Source organism: Callorhinus ursinus, unplaced genomic scaffold (assembly GCF_003265705.2).
Source record: "Callorhinus ursinus isolate GAN/ISIS: 27379988/994484 unplaced genomic scaffold, GSC_fseal_2.0 scaffold9, whole genome shotgun sequence".
Classification (NCBI taxonomy): domain Eukaryota; kingdom Metazoa; phylum Chordata; class Mammalia; order Carnivora; family Otariidae; genus Callorhinus; species Callorhinus ursinus.
This window is the reverse complement of record NW_027397071.1, coordinates 27,409,224-27,434,178: the sequence shown is the minus strand read 5'-3', so window position 1 is coordinate 27,434,178 and position 24,955 is coordinate 27,409,224. Positions and strand designations below refer to the sequence as shown.

At 33.4% G+C, this 24,955-nt stretch overlaps 1 protein-coding gene across 1 annotated transcript in view; it reads left to right on the top strand.

The window, feature by feature from the left end:
- PKN2 (protein kinase N2) overlaps positions 1-24,955 on the top strand; it is a 144,212-nt gene that overhangs the window by 41,429 nt on the left and 77,828 nt on the right. Inside the window, exons 2-3 of the mRNA XM_025872132.2 lie at positions 5,640-5,940; positions 23,143-23,297. Of these exons, the coding sequence (XP_025727917.1) occupies positions 5,640-5,940; positions 23,143-23,297 (456 nt within the window). The remainder of the gene's footprint in view (positions 1-5,639; positions 5,941-23,142; positions 23,298-24,955) is intronic.

Genomic DNA, 24,955 nt, shown 5'->3' with positions numbered 1-24,955 from the left:
AAGAGCACAAGCAGGGGGGAGTGGCAGGCAGAGGAAGAAGCAGGCTCCCTGCTGAGCAAGGAGCCCGATGCGGGACTCTATCGCAGGGCTCTGGGATCATGACACGAGCTGAAGGCAGAGCTTAACCGGCTGAGACACCCAGGCGTCCTGACCCAGAAATAATTAATATTTTAATTTATTTTTTTGCTAGCCTTTTCCCCCCATTTTTATTTTAAACATAATTTGAAATACAGTTGTGTGTACATAGCAATATATGAGGCTGTACATACTACTGTGGAATAATAAAGGGTGAAAATAAGAGAAATATTTTCTTATTCCCTAGTCTGTTTGAAATTCTTTTGTTGTGACACTTAGTAGCATCCTCAGTTTTTCTCTCTCCCTATAAATTGGTTTAAAGCTCTGCTATTTGTAAGTTTTGTGAGGAAGTCCATGCCTATAACACTGCCTTGTGTATGTTATTGATGATTTTTAAAATTATTGAATTGACTGTTCTATGAAGTAATAGTTTGTAATTATTTCTTAGGTTATATTCCTAGAATTAGGATGACTAGGTGAAAGAAATGACTATTTTTAAGTTTATTGTTACAGATTTCCAGCTTTTGTAAAGACTTACAGTTTACATTGGATTATTGCTAACATTATGATTAGAAAAATCTTTGTCAGTTTCAGAGGTAACAGTAGTGCATTCTCTACTTCCACAGCACAGTTTTTCTTTAATGTATATTAACAGATACATGATTAGTGAACAGGAGAATGGTGTAAATATAACATGGACTCTAGGTTAGTTCACCTGTAATTTTCCCCAGAATGTTAATATTTTGAGGCAGATTAAAAAAAAAATTTTTTTTTTTTTGAGAAAGCCTTAGCAATATCTGAAGACCTTAAGATAAAATCTCAGAGTCTTATAGAAGTTTGATAGTTTTGGGCCTCTGTTGTCATTAAGGGAAGTCTTCTGTTGCTCTAATTGTCATTCATTTGTTGATAAAATGCCTTTCCTCTGTTTATTTCTGTTGTTATTTTCATTTATCTTATTACAGTTTGGTGTGGCTTTCTGGCCCAAGGATTTAAATCATTCTTCAGTTCTGGAAAATTCCCATTCATTTATCTTCATGCAGTACTTCTCCCTCATTTTCTTTATTCTCTTATTCTGGAGCTCTTCCTAGATGGATCTTGGATCTTCTCATTTTATCTTCCATGCCTTTTAATTTCTCATATCTCTGTGTGATGAACTCAGAGTAATTTCCCCAGTTTTCTACCTGCCAGTATACTAATTCATTATCTTGGTCTAATCTGCTATTTAACCTAACCGCTCAGTTTTTAATTTATTTTTGTTCCTTTGAAATCCATCTAATTCTTACTTTCTTACTCATTGGGGTCTCTATTTTATTTAGCCACTTGAAACCTATTTAACTAAAAATCATTTCAGTTCTGTAAATCCTGGGGGTATTAATTTTACTGATGATTTCCTTTTGTTTGGATTTGATCCATTTGATTGAATGACTGCATTAAACATATGGATGATGTAAAATTTAAAATGGAACCATGAAAGACTTAAAATATTTTTTAAGCAAGTATTTTGTGATGCTGAATTTAGATAAATAGGGCATAAGAAAGACAAGGTAAAATAATGTAAACAGCAAAATGTTAGATTGACTAGAATGCAGTGGCTAGCTTATGATTTCAGGGATAAAAGAGATGAGAATTAAGAGGTTTCTTTTATGTATAGATAATTGATGCAGCATTATGAATATTGTTAAGAGTTTAGTTTTATGCTTAGGATTAGTTCATTTTTTTTAATCTTTTATCTGCATACTTTCTGAGCATATTAGTGAATTTTAAAAGGAGTTTGTGATTAGAGGTTAGATCTAACTTTATTTTGAAAAGATGAAAAAAGGTATCTACTGTTTGGGAGTAGGCATGAAATTTTACAGAGTAGAAAACAGTTGTGAATGCAGATGAAAGTGTTAAGCTTGTAAACATAATGTAATATAGATGGTGTAGACAGTTATTACTGCCTGTAATAGAAGCTACTGAGACAAAGATTATCACTGAAGGTTTTCACTGGTTAAATAGCTATTTATTTTCTGAGGCTAATTTATTTTACCTATGTCAGAAATACTATTTCATTGCCCAGTACTGATTCTGGCATTTATGATATAATTGTTTTATTATTTTTTTTAGGGTAGAGACATAAGTTAATAGATAAAATATTTCATTTCACTTGTTTCAAATGCAAGAAAATTATATTTTCCAGTAAATTTCACAGTTTACTGCACTAAAATTTTTAGGAAAGGAGTAATAGAAAGTACTGTAATCTTTCCTGCCTACTGTCAGGGGACATTTATCTTAAGTTACTGATTGTACTGTAGGTATCTGTTGCTCCTTTTCAAAAAATATTTAAACCATGTCACAACAAAAGATGGGAGTAAAATATGGATACTAAAAATTTAGGCCTTTGAAAAGGAAGAGAAAGCAAACATGCTTAGCCACCTATAGTTTATATCTAATTCTAGCTAGTATAGTTGCTATGGTTGAATATCAGTTTTGCCTTTGAGTTTCCTAGAGTATAAGTTCTCTTTATCAGAAAGAGGAAAGCATGAGTTCCTCAGCAGTGACAGACTTTCCTGAATTCCAAAAGAAGAATATTAGGGACGCCTGGGTGGCTCAGTTGTTAAGCATCTGCCTTCGGCTCAGGTCATGATCCCAGGGTCCTGGGATCCAGCCCCACATCGGGATCCCTGCTTGGAGGGAAGCCTGCTTCTCCCTCTCCCACTCCCCCTGCTTGTGTTCCTGCCCTCACAATCTCTCTCTCTCTCTGTCAAATAAATAAAATCTTAAAAAAGAAAGAAGAAGAATATTAAATAATATAATGGACTAATCATTAAGAAAGCAAAACAACTGCTATGCCAGGTATAAGCCTTGCCCTCAAATTGCTAATAGTCTTTGGGATAGTGAAGAGAGGCATTTAATCTAAATTCTAAGAGGGCATAGGCAGGAAATTTCTTTCCCAGGAAGATTTGTGGTCAACTTTGAAACAAGATAGAAGTTAGGCAAAGAAGGGACTAGGAAGAGATAGTTGAAGAAAAGAAGGAAAGGTAGTATATCCCAGAGGTGCAGCATGCATTAGTAGCTGAGCCAAGAGATTGTCTCCAGCAGTAAATTCTGTAGTTTGATAGGATTGGGATTTAGGTAGCAAATTGGAAAGAAATGAGATTTGAAGTAGGCAAAAGACCCTCAAGGATTCACATCAAATACTGATGCCATTTTCATAGAACAGGGTTTTTTGTAACAGCCTTTATATTTTAGTACCACAATTCTCAAACTGTACAACAAGGCTCTCTGGGGTGCCTCAGCACACTCTCAGGATGTTGCAGTGTATTTGAAAATTTCCAGGGAAACACAGTGACACCATTTGTTGGGTATCAATTAACTGGAGTTGGTTAAGTTTCATTATTAGATTATTCTACATTTCCTTTGTATGGAGGAACAGAAAATGAAGGTGGGAGTGTCCAATCTGATTTCAGAGTTTGAGAAATGGTGAAAGTACCCAACATTAATAAGTAACTGTAGTTATTAAAGAATTTTTTTAAAATGTAATGTTTTCTTTCATATTTGTATTATTTCAAACAGCTGCTGAGTTATAATTTAAGTATTAAGTAATTAGGAACTTACTATTTAATACAGAATTGTTAGATATTTCTCTTGGCCTATAGGGCAAATGGAAAAAATTACTGACACACTAAGGTCACCATGAACCAAGAAATTTAGGGAACCTCTAGCATAGTACATAATATTAAAGCACAAATTTATGAAAGCAGTTCATGTTTTCTGAGTCTGTAAGGTTAGAAATAAAGGAATTTATTTCTAAAGGAATGCAATTAGCTTAAACTTTTTCATCTAAGTATTGTTTGCCTCAATCCACTTTACCTGAAGCCAGACAGCAGAAATTTGGCATTTTATTTTTTGACAGTAGTCATGTGCTATTATTTTTGATAATCAGCCAAAGGTAGATTCATAAACTTTGGAAACTGAATAAATGGATGATAGGATTTACATTCCACTATAAGTAGTGAAAAATCTAGGTACTGTTTTAGTCAGGTAGAAGATCATTATATATCCACATAAATAAGGATCAGAAATTTAAGGCCAATTAGGTATAGATCACTTTTCCCAGGAATTCTTCATCTCCAATCCATGGAACCTGGAAATTGTATATACAAACATGAAATTTTCTTTGTTCTACTGTTTTTTTTTTTTGTCAGAGTTCCAAAGGGGTTCTTGGCTCTAGAAACGTTAAGAATAGATTTATCAGTTACTTCATTTTTTGTATAGTATGCCCTTTGGCACAGGGTAAATTGGTCCAAAGCCAAGACTAGATCCCACATCTTCACATCTATTAACTCACTATTCTGCAAGATAACCTGGTTTTTAGTGGTTAAGAACTAGATGTAAATAAAAAGTATTTGCACCCAAGAATTTAAGCAGAACTTATTTGTATGGTTATGATGGATTCCTGAAGAAATTAAGGAAAATCTTTTAATTAATTGGATCTGTGGTTCAAAAGGTACATAAGGGTGCACAGTGAAATGTCTCTTTTCTAGAACCTTCACAAACTCAATTTTTGAGGTAAACATTGAATATGAATGAATATCAGTTTTGCCTTTGAGTTTCCTACAGGTAAACATTATCTCTAATTTTTGGGTTTCAGAAATTAAAAATTTTAAAACCAGTGGTATTATAGTAATGGAGTTTAAAATAGCAAATGATATACATATAGCTAGGACATAACTTTGGTTTGTTTTAAATGTAGATTTGATGTGCTTACCTAATCTGATTTTTATTTTAAGATGAATAACTGATACTGTGTATTATCTTAGCTTCTATCAGTAGGACATAATTGAGACATATTTTCTAGTAATGATGTTTTTGTAGTGAGTCAACCAAGTTATCAATAGGATAGTTAGCCATGAAATATATAGAGTTCTGAATATAGTCTTTCCAAATCCTGATGCATTTAATTCATTAACCAGAAGTGGTCGTAAGGATATAACTTTATTTTATTTTTGCCAATATTAGTTTTTTAAGAGGTTTTTTATAGAAGATCAAATAGAATTGTATCTTAACTATGGAATTTAATAATAATTTTCACTTATTTGAGTGACTCTACGGTGGGCCAAGAATTGTACTTGGAGCTTCACATAAAATATTTTGGATTATCACAATACCTCTGAAAGGTGGCAATATTATGTTGATTTTACAGACGATTAAACTGACTATTTGAAGCGTTAAATAACTTGCTCACGATTCACATTGTAGGCGTTGGGAATCTAACTTGGGTTCATAGGATATCAGAAATCCACTCTCTGTATAGAACCCTAAGATGTTTTTGTGTGTAGATGTGTTTACTTTAATATAAATTTGTCAGATAATGCTATTTAGTCAGTGGGCAGTTTTTGAACTTAGGATTTTGTATGGTAATAATAAAGGTAACTAGTCTGTTGCTTATTAAGGAAATAATTAAATGTAATATACTTAATAAGGAATCACTGAATACATAGTTTTGCTCTTGTGCTGCACATGTTACTGAGCAACTAACTTTCCTAAACTACCACATTTGTATGTTTATTTTTTCTCTGTAGGGAGATTCTCGAAGTCTTCCATTTTCTGAGAATGTGAGTGCTGTTCAAAAATTAGACTTTTCAGATACGATGGTGCAACAGAAATTGGATGATATCAAGGATCGAATCAAGAGAGAAATAAGGAAAGAACTGAAAATCAAAGAAGGAGCTGAAAATCTGAGGAAAGTCACAACAGATAAAAAAAGTTTGGCTTACGTGGACAACATTTTGAAAAAATCAAATAAAAAATTAGAAGAACTGCATCATAAGCTACAGGAACTAAATGCACATATTGTTGTTTCAGATCCAGAAGATGTTACAGGTATATATGTATTTTATTTGATATTTATATAGTGTATTAATAAGAATTGTATCATCTTTGAAATTAATAAGCTTTGTGACATAACCGTTTTTAGCTTTTCTGAAAGTACAGGGACTATATTTTCTCCGATTGTTAAGGTCTTATTTCTGTTCTATTCCGAAGTGCAGTGAGTTGATGGATATGAAAATTGAAACATTTACTTAGAGATGAGTAACACTGCTGTCTACTCTCTTACCCTCTGTCAGTAAGACATCACTTAGAGTTATTTTCCAAGATTAATGTTTTGTATTGAGTCAACCACATGCTCTTACCTGATTCATCCTTGTGATCAGCAACACGAGTTTGCCAGATGACTTTTTAAAAATGTATTGTGACCGAGGGATATTTTTATTCTTTGCAAATGTAATTAATCAAACCTATGACCTTTGTTCTGTGTGCTCTAAGCAACTGAATTAACAACTAAGCCACCAAGCATATTGTTTGAAAAGGAAGAAGAAAAATTTTAAAAACCAAACATTACTTTTTTCCTTAAATATAGAAAAGAAAAATAAAACCCATAAGTCTAACCTAAGATTTTTAAACAGTGGAATTACCAAATGTTCATGTTGGAAATTTTTCAATGATACAGAAAGCAAAAATAGAAAAACTACCTCTCTCCACCTAGGCTCTCTCCTTAAAGGTAGCATTACTAACTTTTTGTTGTATATCCTTCCAGAAGAAAAATTTCCATGTTTGTACCAATATTTATCCATTTATATATGCCTTCTTTCTAAAACTTTTTACTTAAAAAAATCCTACAAGACACATTTATCTAATAGTTTTGTCTTTGCAAAGATGATATTTTGAGCAAGTTTTGTAATCTCTATAACCTTCAAAGTCTTCATTCACAGAGAAAAGGAGTGGTATATGTACAGTAATGTATCCAACACCATAGAAATTTTAGAAGTACCTGTGAGATTAGCAAATAAGAAATAACAGATATAAGCAAAATTAAATTTGATTAAGAAAATACGTAAATGTGACTAAGAACCTCAAATTACCAATCTAAAATATTGGATAAGATACTTCAGATATTTAGTGTACTTAATAAAACTTATTTTACTGCATCAATTTCCACATCTGGGACTTACCTTAGGGATTTCATTTGGAGACACTCTGTATAGAGATTTCAACTTTGTAAGAAGAGTTGAATCTTAAAAATGACAGAAATCATAGAGAAACCAGTCTTCTTGTTTTAGAACTGAAATAATCCCAAAGATGGGAATTAATTTTCCCAGAATAACAAAGTTAGCTAGGAACTCTTCAACTCATCTAGTATTCTCTTACCTACACATTCAATAATTACATATAAGTGGAAATTCATGTTATGAAAATGCTTTTCTTAGCAATATCATGTAAACTTAGAAATAGCTTGTTCTTATTGGAACTCTGCCGAGCTCTGCATTTTTTGCCCATTACTTCCTTAGGAGAAGTCTAAAATAAGAAACAGCGCTGGAGCTTTAAACTCAGTTTATTTAGAGAAAACATTTTTTTCCTCACAGAATACTGATAACTGCCTTGTAATTGGAATATTGAGAGTTTTTGCCACACAAAGAGTAGCCCATTTGGTTTCCTAGTCCCTTTTAAAAAATCAACTTTACTGAAGTATAAATTACATATGATAAATGTACATTTAAGTATATGATTTGATGAGTTTTAACAAATGGATATACCCAGGTAACTGTCACTACAATCAGTGGATCCTGAACATTTCCATCACTTCAGTGGTCCTCTTGTATACATTAATTCTCAGTCTCTAGTCTGCATCCCTGGCTTTAGGCAACCACTGGTCTACCTTTTATAAGTTTGTCTTTCCTAGAGTTTCACATAAAGAAATGACCTGGGGTCCTACTAACAAATTCTTTTTCTTTCTCAAAGCCAATTTGGATATCACTCTGAAATCTTTCCTGACTTTCTCTGATTATCTTTCTTTGTTCTACTTTGTACATTCATTATTGTATCATGTTGCATCGTAATTTACTACACATTTAAACACTAAACCTCATGCTCCTTGAAGGTAAGGACATGTTTTTATTCACCTGTTCTCAAGGCTTATCATAGAGCCTGAAACATAGTAGCTGTTTAGTTGTAGATCTCAAAAAAATAAAAAGAAACCAGCAAATAAAAATCTTGTATTAGTTCTTATAATTAATACCAAAATAGACTTTATCATAGTACTTTAAAAATTTAACAACATGGGGAACAAAGTGAATAAAAGTTTTAAATTAAATCAGAAATTTTCTTTACTGATCTTTGTTTCTTTCTTATTTATTTATTTAAATTTTTTTTTTTTTTTTTTAGAGCATGTGAGCCAGTTGTGAGGAGGCAGATAGGGGCAGATGGAGAGGAGGAGAGAGAATCTTAAGTAGGCTACAAGCCCACCGTGGAGCCCAGTGCGGGGACTCGGTCTCACAACCCTGAGATTATGACATTAGCCAAAATCAAGAGTCAGATGCTTTACTGAGTGAGCCACCCAGGCGCCACTCTACTATCATTTTTAATATTGAATTTTCAGATAATTGCAGGGCAAATGTTATATGAAGTGTAACTTTCTTACTGCAACTTCTTAATACTTAAGTTTGTGTGGAATAAAATTGACAATTTTGTTAAAATTTGAGTTTATTAAAAAAAATAGTTCTCTTTGCAAATGGCATAGTACACAACTTGGTAATAAGCTTTTTTTTTTCTTTTTTCCTCATTACTTATTTAACAGCAGTAAAAGCAACAACAACACAGGATTAAAGGTAGTTCAACATTAATTTTAGGTTCGATTGCCATAAAATTGTATGTGTTTTATATTGTATATTAAGGTAAACAAAATCATTTAGATTAGATTTGACAAGAAGATTCAAGGACATGGTTCTTTGCTTTCAGTTCTCTAAAGTATGTGGATTAATAACAAGTGTTTAGCTAATTCCTTCTTCTCATCTTGGGGATATGCAAGCAGAATGACTTAAGGAAAGAGGGACAAAATTTAAGTCTGCATTGTATGAATAATTACTATGTAAATAGGAGGTCTGCTCTTAATTCACCTTTGTAATAATTAACTCTCTTAACCTTTAGTTTCTTATTTGTAAAAGTAAGGATTTTTATCAGATAAACGTCAAGACTTTTAAAACTCTCTGTTGCATATTATAATACCAAGATCTGATCATTTGGGACCGTTATTGGTGGAATGTATGATTGTTCATTTATTAGCAAGAAATTAATATTTTTGATATTTTCTTCATGCCTATGCCCTGTTTACTTTCTGTATACTTAGTCTTGTTGGTATTATCACTCCACATGGAAATTATGAAGATATGGTTAGATGAGGCTGAATGCACCTTATAAAAAAGATTATTGGATCTCTCTGTAAAGTGGAGTGGTAATCAGAGTCTTAGTTAACACCTGAGACTCAAAAGGAAATATTTGGGAAAGAACCAGGGTCCTGAATATTAAACTTTTGTGTATCATCCCTAAAGAAGAGGGTAAGAAGATGAACCATGAGAGACTATGGACTCTGAGAAACAAACTGAGGGTTCTAGAGGGGAGGGAGGTGGGGAGAAGGGTTAGCCTGGTGATGGGTATTAAAGAGGGCACGTATTGAATGGAGCACTGGGTGTTATACACAAACAGTGAATCATGGAACACTACATCAGAAACTAATGATGTACTGTATGGTGATTAACATAACATAATAAAATTTAAAAAAAAGAGGGTAAGAAAATATCTCATATTTATTAAGTATAGCTAGTAATTTGTATAGTACAAGCCCCTCTGTTTTCATCTTATTTCCTTTTCTTATACTTCTTCCTATTTCCATTTTCTCACGTTCCACCAAACTTAGACTGATTTTTACCTATTGAAGTAGTGGATATTTTCTTTAATATCTAGAATATCCAGAAGGGAAATATTGATTTAGTATACAACTAATAATACTGGAGTTTTTCAGAGGTAACCTTAGAAATTCTGCTAAATTCTGGATATAATAACTAAATTGAAGGAGTTTTCTTTCTTAATGACTAAGGTGCAGTTTATGAAGTCTTTCTTGAATAGAAGTAAGAATTTAATTTTTTTTATTCTTGGCCTATTCACCTAAATATGGCATAGAAATTATAGTTGAATTTTATATTAAAATGTAAGTGTGAAATCTATGGCCTGGTTTGTTATGTAATTCTACATATTTTTTATTTCTGACTGAATTTCTCATTTTGAGGTAAACCATACTTTGTATTAAGTTTTGAATTCTTAATGAGAGGATTGCCATTGAGTAATTGTGATCATTAATTAGCAAGTCACTCTTAATACCCCTGGATTTGTTTCCTCATCTTTAAAATCATGAAATTACATAATTCATAGATACCTAACACTTTCTTTGATGATATACTTTTTTTAAAAAGCTAATACACAGTAAAATTGATTCTTTTTTGGTAAACCATTTCATAAATTTTAATATATGCCAGGTTTATCTAACCACCACAATCAGAAAAAGGAACAGGGCTATTTCTTTCTTTGTAGTCACACCCTCTCCCCATTCCATATCCCCTGGCAACTGTTGGTCTATTCTCTGTCACAATTGTTTGCTTTTCAAGAATGTCATATAAATGAAATCATAAAGTATGTAATCTTTTGAGATTGACTTTCAGAGAATTGCATTTTGAGGTTCATCCAGGTTTTTGCATTTATCAATAGTTCATTCTTTTTTACTACTGAGTAGTAAGTCTCTTATATAGCTGTACCACAACTTGTTTATCCATTAACCAAGAGCTTTAAGGTGGTTTTTCCAGTTGTTATCAATTATCAGTAAAGCTGCTGTGTAACTACCTATTAACAGGTTTTTGTGTGAACATGTTTTTAGTTCACTTTAGTAAATACTTAGGAGTGTGATTGCTAAGTCATATGTTAGAGTATGTTTAACATTATGAGAAACAAAACAGATGAACATGGAGGGGAAAGAGAGAGGGAAGAAAACCGTAAGTGACTCTTAACTATAGAGAACAGAGTTGATGGAGGGAGGTGGGCTGGGGATGGGCTAAATGGGTGATGGGTATTAAGGAGAGCACTTGTTATGAGCACTGGGTATTATATGTAAGGGATGAATTACTAAATTCTACACCTGAAACCAATTTTACTATATATGGTAACTAACTAGAATTTAAATAAAAATTTGAAATAAAAAAGAAATTTAGAAAAAACTCCCAAAATGTTTTCGAGAGTGGCTGTATCATTTTTCATTCTCATCAGGAATATATGAGAGCTCTAGTTGTTCCACATCCTCTCCAGCACTTGGTATTGTTAATATATTTTTTAACCAGTCTAACAGGTGTATAGTAGTTGGTGATACACATTACTGTAATCAGAGGTAGGAAAGAAGAAAAAGTAGCACCATCTTTAGGAGAATTTATGAAAGAACTGTGCATGCCCTAGGTACAAAATAAAGAAGTCTTCTTTACCAGGAGATACAATGTGCAGTTTTCAAACACTAAGATGTAATAGATACAAGCAGTTCTGAAATTTTTAATGCCTAAGTTGCTTATTTAACCTTAAATAATGTTACAGCCCACAATCTCATCTATGCAATTTTTGTAAAATATTAAGAAAGCTAAACCTGAGGTTGTACTAGTCATAGAAGATTTCAGCAACATTACTTTAGTTGATGGCCTATGCCAAAGTCATCCTGAGTACACAAAATAATTGATTAAGCATCCATTAATAATAAGTGAGCATTCATTATAGTCTGAGCAGGTTCAGATGGCTATATATGGTAAGCATATCTGTTTAAACACAAAGACTCAATTGGGGGGGTATATACACCATTAATTAACACATGGCAAGATTCTGGAGCAGTTTTTTTTTTTTTTTTAAGATTTTATTTATTTGTCAGAGAGAGAGAGAGAGTGTACAAGCAGGGGAAGCAGCAGGCAGAGCAGGCAGAGGGAGAAGCAGACTCCCAGCTGAGCAAGGAGCCCGATGCCGTAACTCAATCCCAGGACTCTGGGATCATGACCTGAGCTGAAGGTAGACGCTTAACCTACTGAGCCACTGAGACGTCCTGGGAGCAGTTTATTCTTAAAATATCAATTTATAAGTACCAGGTGAAAACCAGAATACTGGCAGGTGAACAGTAGCTAAGACTTTAGATGGAAGTTTGCGAAGGAGATAAATAGTAAGCTAGTGCTTCAGCATATTACTTTGATTAATTTAAATGTGGCTAGGTTCACTTCAACTATATTTCCTCTTGTATTTTTTTTAATGCGGTAAATAAATAGTCCTTGTTCCATAAGCAGACATGCTGGCTATAACAAGTACCATTTCACGAATATTGTGTACTGGGAGTCAGCTGGGTATAAAATAAAGATCAAAGATTATATGATCTGAGATCTAATCCAGGTTGGACCATTATTTAGTTGTATGGTTACATACCACTTGCATCCCCTCCAGGACTTGTTTTTCTCATTTATATAACCTGGAGGATGGACTATATACGCCCTTTCTAGGGTGTTTTGTGAATAAAGTGTTTTAAAAGCTTGATGAAAGGTCAGTTATGAGCACCTAAGCTCTTCTAATTCTGAACGTGAAACCCCTTGTTGGAGGTAAGTAAAGTCTGAGGAAGCTTTCTTGGGCCTGGGAAGACTCGAGGTCAGCTACATTTCTGTATACCTCCAAGAGAATCAAGGAACCAGTTTAAGGCTAGACCTTAAGTAATCAGGAACCTTTTAAGCATATGGATTGCTCCTATGTTCTAGAACTCTCATTCATCTTGGAAGCCAACTACTAGTTGTGGTTTTAGAAAAAATACTGAAAACACCAAAAACAGCTTATCTGTTGCTCTATACGTTGTTGGAAATACTACTAACAAATTCAGTTTTTATTCATTGTTCTGTCTCTGAAAAATCTTAACCCTAGGGACATTTTAGCCACATCATACTTCCTGATGACTTCCAAAGCAGTACACCTGACTAAGCTCTTTAATTTTGTTACTATTTTGTCCCTCATCCTTTGCATAATACCTGGATATATATGATGTAATCAGTTCTCTGTGTTAAATTCCCTTTGTTGAAAATATGTAACCTGGTTTTTGTTTATCAACTGGGCTCTGAATGGTTTTCCCTCTTCCCATACCATACAACAAACTTAGAATATTAGAACTTCAATCTGCTTAACTCCACTTAATTTATATGCCATTGTTGTTGATATTCTAGTTCTATCATTTTATTTTCAGTTCCACAAATTAGATCTAATTATTTTATGTAGTTATTGTTGGTTTTTAATTATCCATGTTTATCATTTTCCTTTTTTTTCTCATTCTACTTTTCTGAATCTGAGATTTGCATATTTTATCAACTATGGGAAGTTCTTAGCCCCTGGGTTTTTTTTGTGTGTTTTTTGTTGTTGTTGTTGTTGTTTGGTTTTTGGGTTTTTTTGTATATTGCACCTCCTATATTCCCTCTACTCTTTCATTTTGGAACTCCAATTATATGCATGATAATTTCTTTAGATCTATCTCCATTTCTCTAATACTCTTTCTACCTGTGTCCAATTTGCTCTAGAGCATATATATTGTATTTCTAATTTCTGTTACATATTTTTTACTACTAGAAGTTCTGTTTTGTTAATCTTGGTAATTTTTGATAGTCTCTTGTCCTGGTCATTCTTTTGATACCCTTTTTATTAGTTTTATGTATTAAATTAAAAATTAAATTAAAAAATTAAATTAACTTTTCCACATTCTGTATAAGATAATGACAATAAGTGAAATTTTTGCAATGCTACTCCTGTAGCTTTTTTCTTCACTCAGGGTGAATTTTTTTTCTACCTGAGCTTTGTGATTTCTAATTGTGTGCACATTTTCACTGGAACTTCATCTGTGGGAATTCTTTTAGGTCTGAATTTATTTATTTATTTATAGATTTATTTTAGACTGCACAAGCGGGAGGGGCAGAGGGAAGGAGAGAGAATCTCAAGCGGACTCTGCGCTGAGCACGGAGCCTGATGTGGGCCCAATCCCAAGACCCTAAGATCACGACCTGAGGCAAAACCAAGAGGTCATCCAACTGACTGTGCCACCCAGGTGCCTCTAGGTCTGAATTTTTTCAAAGAGGATTTGTATTTCTTTTGGTAAGATGCCTGAAAGCATTATCAACCTGGAGCCCATTAAAATAAATTTTGGGCACCATGTAGATAGTATGATTTCCTGTGTCAAACCTAGATGAGGGCGGTAGGAATTTTTACAGGTTATCCATTCTCCTTTCCCACAGTCATTCCAAGCCAAAGGCAAGTCAATAAATAATTCAGCCATTATGGACGGCACCTTATGAGCTGTCTATCTTTAATTAGGTTTTTTTCTGATTTCATTGCCCACTTTGTAGGTTTCCCCCCACAGCGTGTTCTTGGATTCTTATTATTGATGAGAGCTTAGCAAGTCTCTTTTTATCAAAAAAGCGAAAGCATTCTCCGAAAAGCAAAGCTACAGATGTCTACTCATATTTGCTCTGGAATTGGGTCACATGCACCATGTACTGCCTTCTCCAAGTGAGACTGAGAAATTTTATTTGTTTTCCCCCTTAACTTGCCTCTTATTTTACGCAAGAGAAGAGATTGAGCATGGAGTATGAAGTTAGTACTTAACAGATTGCAAATATTTTCTAACTCTCTTAGGTATCTCATAGCACTTTTTTTGTTTTTGTTTTTGTTTTTTTAGAGTGGGTGGGAGGGAGAGGCAGAGGGAGAGAGTAGACTTAAGTAGGCTCCATGCCCAGCATGGAGTGCAATGCTGGGCTTGATTTCACAACCCTGAGATTATGACCTGAGCGGAAATCAAGAGTAAGGTATTTAACCTACTGAGCCACACAGATGCCCCAGCACTTTAAATTTTACAGGTAATTATCTTTTTAAAAAATTACTTTTGGTGAAATTAATTCCTTAAGATGTTCTCCATTTAATATAATTTTCAAATTTATTGATATAACTTATGATGTTATCCATTTAAAGTCAGCATATATCTGTAGTAACATTCCCTCTTTCATTCCTTATATTGGTATGTTCTCCATTTTTCTTCCTTGACCACTTTTCTAAGATTTCTCTTGTTACTATTCTGCCCCTTCACAAAAAATAAAAAAAAGAAATGACTTTACTGATCCTTTTGTTTGTGTATTTGATTTTATTTTGTTAATCTCTACCCTAATCTTTAGTAGTTCCTTTCTCTTGTTCTCTTTGGAATGATTTGGCTATTTTTTTTTTAACTAACTTGAGACAGATGCTTAGAACTTTAAATTTATTCTCTTTCATAATACATGTTTTCAGGGTTACAAATATCCTCTCATTATTGCTTAACTGCATTTTCCATATGTAAAATTTTTAAAATTTTTTCTTGGTATATAATTGACATGTAACATTGTATAAGTTTAAGGTTACAACATGTTGGTTTGATACATTTATATATTGCAATAAGATTACCACCATAGCATTAGCTGACACCACATCATTGTCATCTTTTTTGTGGTGGGAACAATTAGGATCTAGTCTCTTAGTACCTCTGATGTTTATAATATAGCATTGTTGTTTATAATCACTCTGCTGTGCTATAGATCTCCAGGACCTATTTATCAGTTCCAAGTTTGTACCCTTAAACAACACATCCTCAATTTTCCCACCCCCAGCATCTGGTAACCATCATTCTACATTCTGTTTTATGATATCTCAGCTTTTTTAGATTCCACATATAAGTGAAATCATATAGTATTTGTCTTCCTGGGTCTGACTTACCTCACTTAGCATTTTGCCCTCAAGGTCCATGTCACAAATGGCTGAATAATACATATTCCATTTTGTGTATGTGTGTATACATATATACATACATACATACATACATACACACCCCACACTTTATCCAAACTACTATTGATGGATCTTTAGGTTATTTTCAGATCTTGACTATTGTAAGTAAATGCTTCAGTAAACGTGGGAGGGAGTGCATATATCTCTTGGATATGGTTTTATTTCCTTTAAATATATACCCAGGAGTGGCATTGCTGAATCATGTGGTAGTTCTATTTTTAATTTTTTGAGGAACCTTCATACTATTTTCCATAATAGCTAAACCAGTTTACATTCCCATACATGGATTCCTGTATCTCCACAGCCTTCAAGGAGATTTGTTATTCTTGTCTTCTTGATGATTGAATGTCTTTTGAAAAAATGTTTATTTAGTTCCTCTACCCATTTTTAATCAGATTTTTTTCTTTTTTTGCTTAAGTTGTGTGGGTTCTTCATATACTTTGGATATTAACCCCTTATTAGATAGATGACTTGCAAATATTTTCTCCCATTCTATATATTGCTTTTCATTTTCTTGATTGTTTTTTGCTGTACAGAACAGATTGAGTTTATTTTTGCTTTTGTTGTTTGTGCTTTTGGTGTTATATCCAAAAAACTATTGCCACGACCATTGTCAAGGGCTCTTTTCTACATTTTCTTCTAAGAGTTTTATGGTATCAGGTCTTACGTTTAAGTCTTTTATTTACGTTGAGATACCAAGATTTGTCTGCCTATTACTGAATGCTAATGTGGACAAGACTGCTCCCAGGTCCTTTGGCCTGGTGCTGGATACCACAGATTCCACAAAGGCACTTTTGTTTATAGATGGATGTCTAATTTATTGCTAAAAGTGGGGGGTACAAAAAGGAGGAACATCTATGACACCATGATGCTGATATCACCTAAAGTTTTGATCAGTTTGAGATATTTTCTCATTTTCATTATGTCTGTATTGTCTCAGGAACTAGGTTAAAAGTGTATTTTTTATTTATTAAACATGAGGACTTTCCAGTTATCCTTTATTTATTGATTTTTTTTTTATTAGTTACACTGTGGTCCCTTGAAATTTGCTGAGACTTGCTTTATGTTCTGTGTGTGCCAAGAAAATAATGCATATTCTCCAGTTGCTGGGTGTTATTCTTAGTATGTTTATAGTTTAGGCATTTAACTGTGGTGTTAAAATCTGTATCCTTACCTGGATTTGTGTCTACTTATTCTATTAATTACTAAAAACATTGTTAATACTTAGTGGAATGTAGAGTTGCTGTTTTCTTTTTAATTCTGTCAACTTTTGCTTTCTTTTGTGGCCATATTTTTGAGTACCTACAAACTTAGAATTCTTTTCAATAGAAGGTGACTTGAACCTTCTTTTGCTATGAAATGAATTCCTTATCTCCAGTAATTTTTGTGCTGAAAGTGTCTTTTGCCTGTTATAAATATAGTTTGGGGTTTGGGATTATTGATTGCATGTAATATCTTTTTTCTACTCTTCTACTTTCAGCTTTTCTATATTACTATGTTTTAGATATGTCTTTTGTAAATAACATATAGTTACATTTAGTTGTATTCATTTTTACCCAGGCTTATCTTTTAATCAGTGTAAGATCTTTTGTCTTTTACCTAGGTCATTAGTCCATTATATTTAAATAATTACTGATATATTTGGGTTTATATTTTGTGCTTTCAGTGTTTCTTTCTCTCTTCTTTCTTGGCATTTTGATATGATTTTTTTTTTCAAGATTTTATTTATTTGAGAGAGAGAGAGAATGAGAGATAGAAAGCACGAGAAGGAAGAGGGTCAGAGGGAGAAGCAGACTCCCTGCTGAGCAGGGAGCCCGATGTGGGACTCGATCCCGGGACTCCAGGATCATGACCTGAGCCGAAGGCAGTCGCTTAACCAACTGAGCCACCCAGGCGCCCTTGATATGATTTTTAAACATCAGTCAATTATTTTGGAAATTTGGGTTAATTTGGACTATAAAATGCATGCTTATCAAAGACTACTGTTAATCACTGTTCTTACTCATCTCCATACAATTCAGAGGCCTTAGGATGCCTCCACTTACCCATATCTTGACTTATCTATTGTTGTTGCCTTATTTTTTATTCTAGCTTTCTTAAAACCTTTACATGACTTTTTTATTGATTTTATATAGTCATTTAAAGTTTCTCACATATAAAACAATTTTTGTGCTCTTCATTCCTTATTTCTCTTCTGATATATCAATTTGTATCACTTCTAGAGTTTTCTTTTTAAGAGTTTATGTTTGTGACATTCTTTCCATCTTGGTAGTGTTTTAGTTTTTTTCTTCATTCTTGCAAGGTATTTTCACTGAATTTACAATATAAGCTTGATAACTATATCTTATAAAGAAACTATCATTCTGGGGGCACCTGGGTGGCTCAGTTGTTAAGCGTCTGCCTTTGGCTCAGGTCATGATCCCAGCGTCCTGGGATCGAGCCCCACATCGGGCTCCCTGCTCCACGGGAAGCCTGCTTCTCCCCCTCTCCCCCTCGCTCCCCCTGCTTGTGTTCCCTCTCTCGCTGTGTCTCTTTCTGTCAAATAAATAAAATCTTAAAAAAAAAAAACTATCATTCTGTGTTCTTCTAGCTTTCATTGCTATTTTTGAAAAGTCTGCTGTCAATCTACAGTAGCTTATTTAAAGGTACCCTTTCATTGGCTGCTTTTAAGATTTTCTCTTTGTCTAGGGGCACCTGGGTGGCTCAGTCGGTTAAGCATCTGCCTTCAGCTCAGGTCGTGATCCCAGAGTCCTGGGATCGAGCCCCGCATTGGGCTCCCTGCTCAGTGGGGAGTCTGCTTCTCCCTCTCCCTCTGACTGCCGCTCTGCCTACTTGTGCTTTCTATCAAATAAATAAATCTTTAAAAAAAAAAAAGATTTTCTTTTTGTCTTTGATTTTTTGAAGTTTTACCGTGATGTGTCCAGGTATGGACTTTTCCCCATATATATATATATATATATATCTGCTTGGAGTTGATTGGATAGCTTGAATTCATGGATTGGTATCTTTTATAAGTTCTGAAAAATTTGTCATTTTCTCTTCACATAATGTCTTTGAATCATTTTTCTTTTTTTCTTCTGAAACACAGAAAGATACATTTAGATTTTTTTTTTTTTTTGCCCTCTGTGCCTTTTAATCTTTCATTTTCTATTCCCTCCACCTCATTTTTAAACTTACTTATTTTTCAGTACTAGTCTGCTATTTTTCTGGGTCAGTTTGCTGTTAAACTAGTCCCTTAAAATTGTTAAATCAAGATACTTGTAGTCTCAGAGGGAAAACAGACATGAAAATAGATCATTGTAATACTGTGTAATGTATATTTCAATGGAGGGAAGAAAATATACTTTGAAGACATTGTTAGAAAGGGCATCTAATCAGCTTGGGGGGTGGTTAGGGAAGAAAAAGGTAATGCCTAAGCTGAGTTAACAATGGTATGGAGGAAGACAAGTACATTGCATTTTGGGGGATAGAAAAATATTTTTTTAAAACAAACATTGAATTTGATAAAAAGCAGTAATGGAAAGTTAGCTAACTTCAGCATAAAGCTTTTAATGCCTAGCTATGAAAGTGGGACTTTATTTGGGACCTTTTTGATCTAATATATAAACATATTAAAACCTTGTTATTGAATTTTGTATAACAGATTATATTTCAAATTGTATGATAACGTTTAGATGGTTAGAAGTACAAATAATTCCTGTAATCCCAAACTGGTTTGGTAGTAATAGCAAATAGATACAGCAGATGGAGATTTGACATGAGTCTTAATCATGGGGTATAGTTTTTTAAAGTGGCAAAGTATATACCTAATAGATTCAACATTTGATCTTCTTAGAGTGGAAAAATAAACTTACAGAATTTTTTAAAATTTCCTTTTTGAAAGACGAGAACATTAATAGGGAGTTCCGGCTATACCCCTGTTTTAAAATATGTTTTACCATGAAGAAAAGGGTTTAACAAATATACTGGCAACCATTTATTTTATAATGCTGTAATTTACCATAACCTATAAGAAAGGAAACTGGAGAGAAGAAAAGTAGTTTGTTAAAAGGAAAAATAGGTGAAATCTGAGGGGACATCAGAGTGTTTCTCTGATTTCTAAATGAGTAAAAAAGTGGGCTTTATAAAACCAGACATATCTAAGGTTAAATTTCTGCTTTGGTGTACACTTTTGTGACTTGCAAATTACTTGATCTTTGTAAGTTTTACTTGTTTTTATTTGTAAAGTGAAGTTATATTACAAACCTTTGTGAGTTCCTTTGAAGATTAAATGAGCAGAAATACCAGCTATTTAACTGTGCCCTGACATGTAATTTTATTGAATCTTAAACATTGGCCTAAGCACTATACAGGCTTTATCTTCACAAGAACCCCTAATTTGTGGCTGAGGAAACTGCAACACAGAGATGTGAAGTAAGTATACGATCAAAACCACACCAATTAGCAGTAGCCACAGGATTTTAACCCAGGCATTCTGACCTCCAGAGCCCAGACTCTTAATCATTATGTTATTTCTTATGTTCTTATAATCCTTATTAAAACTGAGGACATACTTTTCCTAAAAATAGTGTTAGATTTTATAATATTATTACAAATTCACAGACTATTAGAATCAGTGTATCTTTCAATGTCTTAGTACGGCCTGTTTTAATGTGCAAGAATTTCTTACATAGCTTCTTTAACAGTTTATAATCTAGCTCTTGTGTAAATGCTTCCAGAGACAAGGGATTTTCTTACATTTTAAGGAATCTATTTCATTGTTAGATAACTTAAAATGTAAGGAATTTCTCTCTATTCTGTGATAAAAATTTTTATCCTCACTACCTTTATCTGTTTGTTCTAATTCTTTGCCCTGTGGGGAAATAGTAAGTAAATAGACAAATATTTAAATATTTAGGCAAGAATCCTTTCTCTTTCTCACCCTAGGCTAAACATGATCAGCTGTTTTACAGAAAACACATTTCCATACTTTTCTCAACTGAGAGCCTTCTGTGAATGCATCCCAGTTCTTTTTTTTTTAAATGTGCTTACTATAAATTAACTTTATATGCCAAATTTTATGTGACTTCAATTTCTTACAAGAGTCTTGTATCATTTATGTTAAAAGGAAGGAAGGAAGGAAGGAAATCTTAACTGTTCACAGATCTGAATCGACCTAACTTTTTAGTCATTACTGTGATCTGCAGTTCATTTATGGACTCAACAGGAGATATATGCTTACACTTCATACAATGACTACTCCTAGTTAATGTTTATTAAATATTTACTATGCACCACGCCCTTTTCTAAGCTCTTTACACGTAATTTTTAAATCGCAATAACCCTGTGAGCTTGATGCTATTTTTACTGTTTAACAATAACAACAATGAGGCACAGAGCTGTTAAGTAGCTTATCCCCTATTATATGGTTTGTACTAAATCTCAGTTCCAAAACTGAGATTCAGACGTAGGTACTCTTAACCACTATGGTACATATGTCTTAGTTCAGGCTGCTTCAACAAAGTACCATATATTGGGTGGTTTAAATAACAGACATTTATTTCTCACAGTTCTGGAGGCTGGGAACTCTGAGATCAAGGTGCCAGCAGGGTCAGAGTTCTGGTAATGGGCTTCTTCCTGGTTTGCAGACAGCGTCTTTTCTGTGTATCCTTACATGACAGAGAGAGACCATCCTCATGATCTAAATACCTCCCAGAGGTCTCACCTCCAGTACCATCACATTATGGTTTCAACGTATGCATTTGGGGGGACATAAACATTCTGTCCATAACAATATGTTAAGTAGTTCATTTGTGAGCCTGATCTGGAAAGTTGTCTATACTTAATATTAGGGTTTTTAAAATAAGAATATGTCACCTATAAAATCAGCTTTTGGAGCAGCTTATTATAATGTGGGGAATTCAGTTACGATAGAAACCTTTTTTGAATTTGAATCTCAGCTAGTAACTGTGACTTTGCCTGTTTCCTGATGTGTAAAATGTGGATAATATCTGTCTCAAGATGTTATTTTAAGGATTAATATGCATACATATACATATTTGTGTGTGTGTAATTATACTGTTACATATGTAAGTATGCATACATGCAGAGTCTAGTATAGTTGTTTACACGGTTTTTAAATGGTAAAAAGGCAGCATAGCACGGCAATTAACAAGGTAGACTTTGGTTTGGAACTGACTTGCTAGATATATGACCTTGGGCCAGTTTCTTAACCACTCTGTGCCCTAGTTTTCTTTTTCTATAATATGGGTGCAGTGCTCATTATAGGACTGTTTATGAGGATTGATGAGTTTATAGAGCACTTACATCAAGACTTACACTTTGCAACATAGTATGTAAATGATAAAATGGTATTTTATATCTGTAACTAGCATAGCACCTGTATTTTTGCAAGTTAATTAACAAATTATGTTGAATTGTTTTTAAACTCATCAGTTTTTTTAAAGGAATATAAAGCCAAATGTAAAACAGTCATTAAAATCAGTTGGTCATACCATCTTTTATTGCACTTAACCCTTAAGCACAAAGGTTAAGTAACTTTCAGTTTAGACAATTTTCCAGTGATTGCCAAGTTACTTATAACTAAACCAGGTCTAGTACCCTAGTCTTCTAAGTTGTTCTTTTTTATAAGCAAGGGACCTAGGGTAGAAAACACAAAATGATGAACTTCGATATGAATAATTTTAGTTATACGGTAAAATTAGTAGAAGTATTTTAACAATAATGGATTACCCAAAATAATTAGAAGATTCTGTTCAAAGTTTTTGTTTTTATTTTAAAATAGACTTGAAGTTTTAGATATCCCCCATCAGCAATGTGGTATCAATCAGTATCCTTGAAACACTTTCCACTGTGACTGAACATCCTCCTAGTAGAAAACAAATGTGAAATCCTTTATGTGTATGTTTAGGTTATTACTATAAAGAATGCTGACATTATATTAGTTCTGTTTACAAAGATTTACTTTAGAAGAATCTGTATAATGTTTAAATATGCTTTCTTCTTTAACCAGTCATGTAGTAAGTAGAGGTTTTAGTTCAGTTGTTGAATAGACAAGTCAAATTATTTAATTTAATTTAAATATAATAGTGTTGGGAAAACTTGGGGCAATGATCTAATTCAGTTTCAGACTCGGTGTATCCCTGGCAGATGATCCTGCAATTCTCCTTGAACATTTTTTTGGCTTGAATTCTTGTATTATCTGTAAGCATAAGGAGATTCCATTTAGGTGACTTTAAGCTCATTTCAAACCTTATAATTCTTTATTCTTTGAGAATATTAACTTTTAATTTTAAGCAGCAATTGGTCCTAGTAAGTAATTTTAACATACTATTTAATTTACAGATTGCCCAAGGACTCCAGATACTCCCAGCAGTGACCCTCGTTGTTCCACTAGCAATAATAGATTGATGGCCTTACAAAAACAATTGGATATAGAACTTAAAGTAAAACAAGGTGCAGAGAACATGATACAGATGTATTCAAATGGATCTTCAAAGGTAAGTACTATAAATATATGTGTATACAGTCAATCCTCATTATTTGCAGATTCCGTATGTGTGAATTCACCTATCTGATAAAATTTATTTGTAAACCCAACATCAATACTTTTGGCACTTTCACGGTCATTCGTGGATATGCACAGAGGGCTAAAAAATGTGAGTCATCTGTTGTGCATGCTCACAGCTGAGATCAAACAAGGTGCTCTACCTTCTTTAAGCTCTTATACTGTAAACAAGTATCCTTTTCATGGTCTGTGTATACCACAGTTTTTGCATTTTTATGCTTACTGTGATTTTGCTGTTTAAACACTGTATTACTAGGATTTCTAAGACCATTTTAGCCTCCAAATTTGAAAGTATTGACAATAAAACAAGTTAGAAACAAATAGTTTTTAAGGTAATATTTTTAGGGGCACCTGGGTAGTTCAGTTGGTTAAGCATCTGCCTTCAGCTCAGGTCATGATCTCAGGGTCCTGGAATCAAGTCCCACATCAGGCTCCTTGCTCAGGAGGAAGCCTGCTTCTCCCTCTGCCTGCTGCTCCCACTGCTTGTGAGCTCTCTCTCTCTCTCGCTGACAAATATATAAATAAAATCATTTTTTTTTAAATTGCTTACTCCTACCAAAACCAATCAAGAAAAAATTTAGCTATATGAGTAAAGGGTAGACAGGAACTTTCCATATTTGCAACTTTCCTGTGAATCTAAAATTGTTCTAAAACAAAAAGGTTATTTTTAAAAAATTTAGACTCTAGTAAGTTTTCCATCACTATAGCAAATGGAAAGACAGGACATTCTAGTGGTAGTGATTGTTTGGAGTAGAGCTGTGGGTTCTTGGGGAATCTGGAATGGGCATATAATTCCTAATTGAAAATCATTTTATGGGAAGCAGTTGTTACTAATAGGAATGTGTCCTTGTTCTGTGGTATAATGTAGAAGAGAAAATGTTGGGAACCACTGAACCAGATTGTTTTAAAGGTTCTTTCCAATCTAAGGTTCTATAATTTCCCAAAAGTCCTAGAAAGGTGGACTTATACAAAATTTACCTTGGTATTCTCAACTAATTTAAAGATCTTGCCTTTGCAAATTAATGTTTCTTTCATATTTTGATAGATTTTCCCTAATATCAGAATAAAAGTTATTGGGTTGTGTTTTGATTTTGTTTTGTTTTATTTAAGAATTTGAAATAGGGGGCAGGGGTAGAATTTTAACTTGGAGCTATGCACCCTGCCTACCCACCCAAAGAAATTTGGGAAGATACTGAAAAGAGAGACGTGTATATGTTAATAAGATTTTTTAAGCTTAATAATGAAAATTAGATTATATGCCATATTTCAAATGAATTTTTAAATTATTTTTAGAGACCTGTATTTGTTTTTACTTGATATATTGTTTATATGATATTTAATAGCATATTTTATTCACTTTGAACACTCATGGGGTGGTAGACTTTTTTTCTGTGTTACTATTTTTAGTGTTGACTTAGTTTTGAACATATTTCATTTTTATCAAATGTTATTTTGGACTTTTTTTGTTTCAAGGCAAATACTATGTTTTGGAACTGTGAATGCATCATATTATGCTGGGTGTTTTAAAATTAAATTTATTCGGGAGCACGTGGGTGGTGTAGTTGGTTGCGCCACTGACTCTTGGTTTTG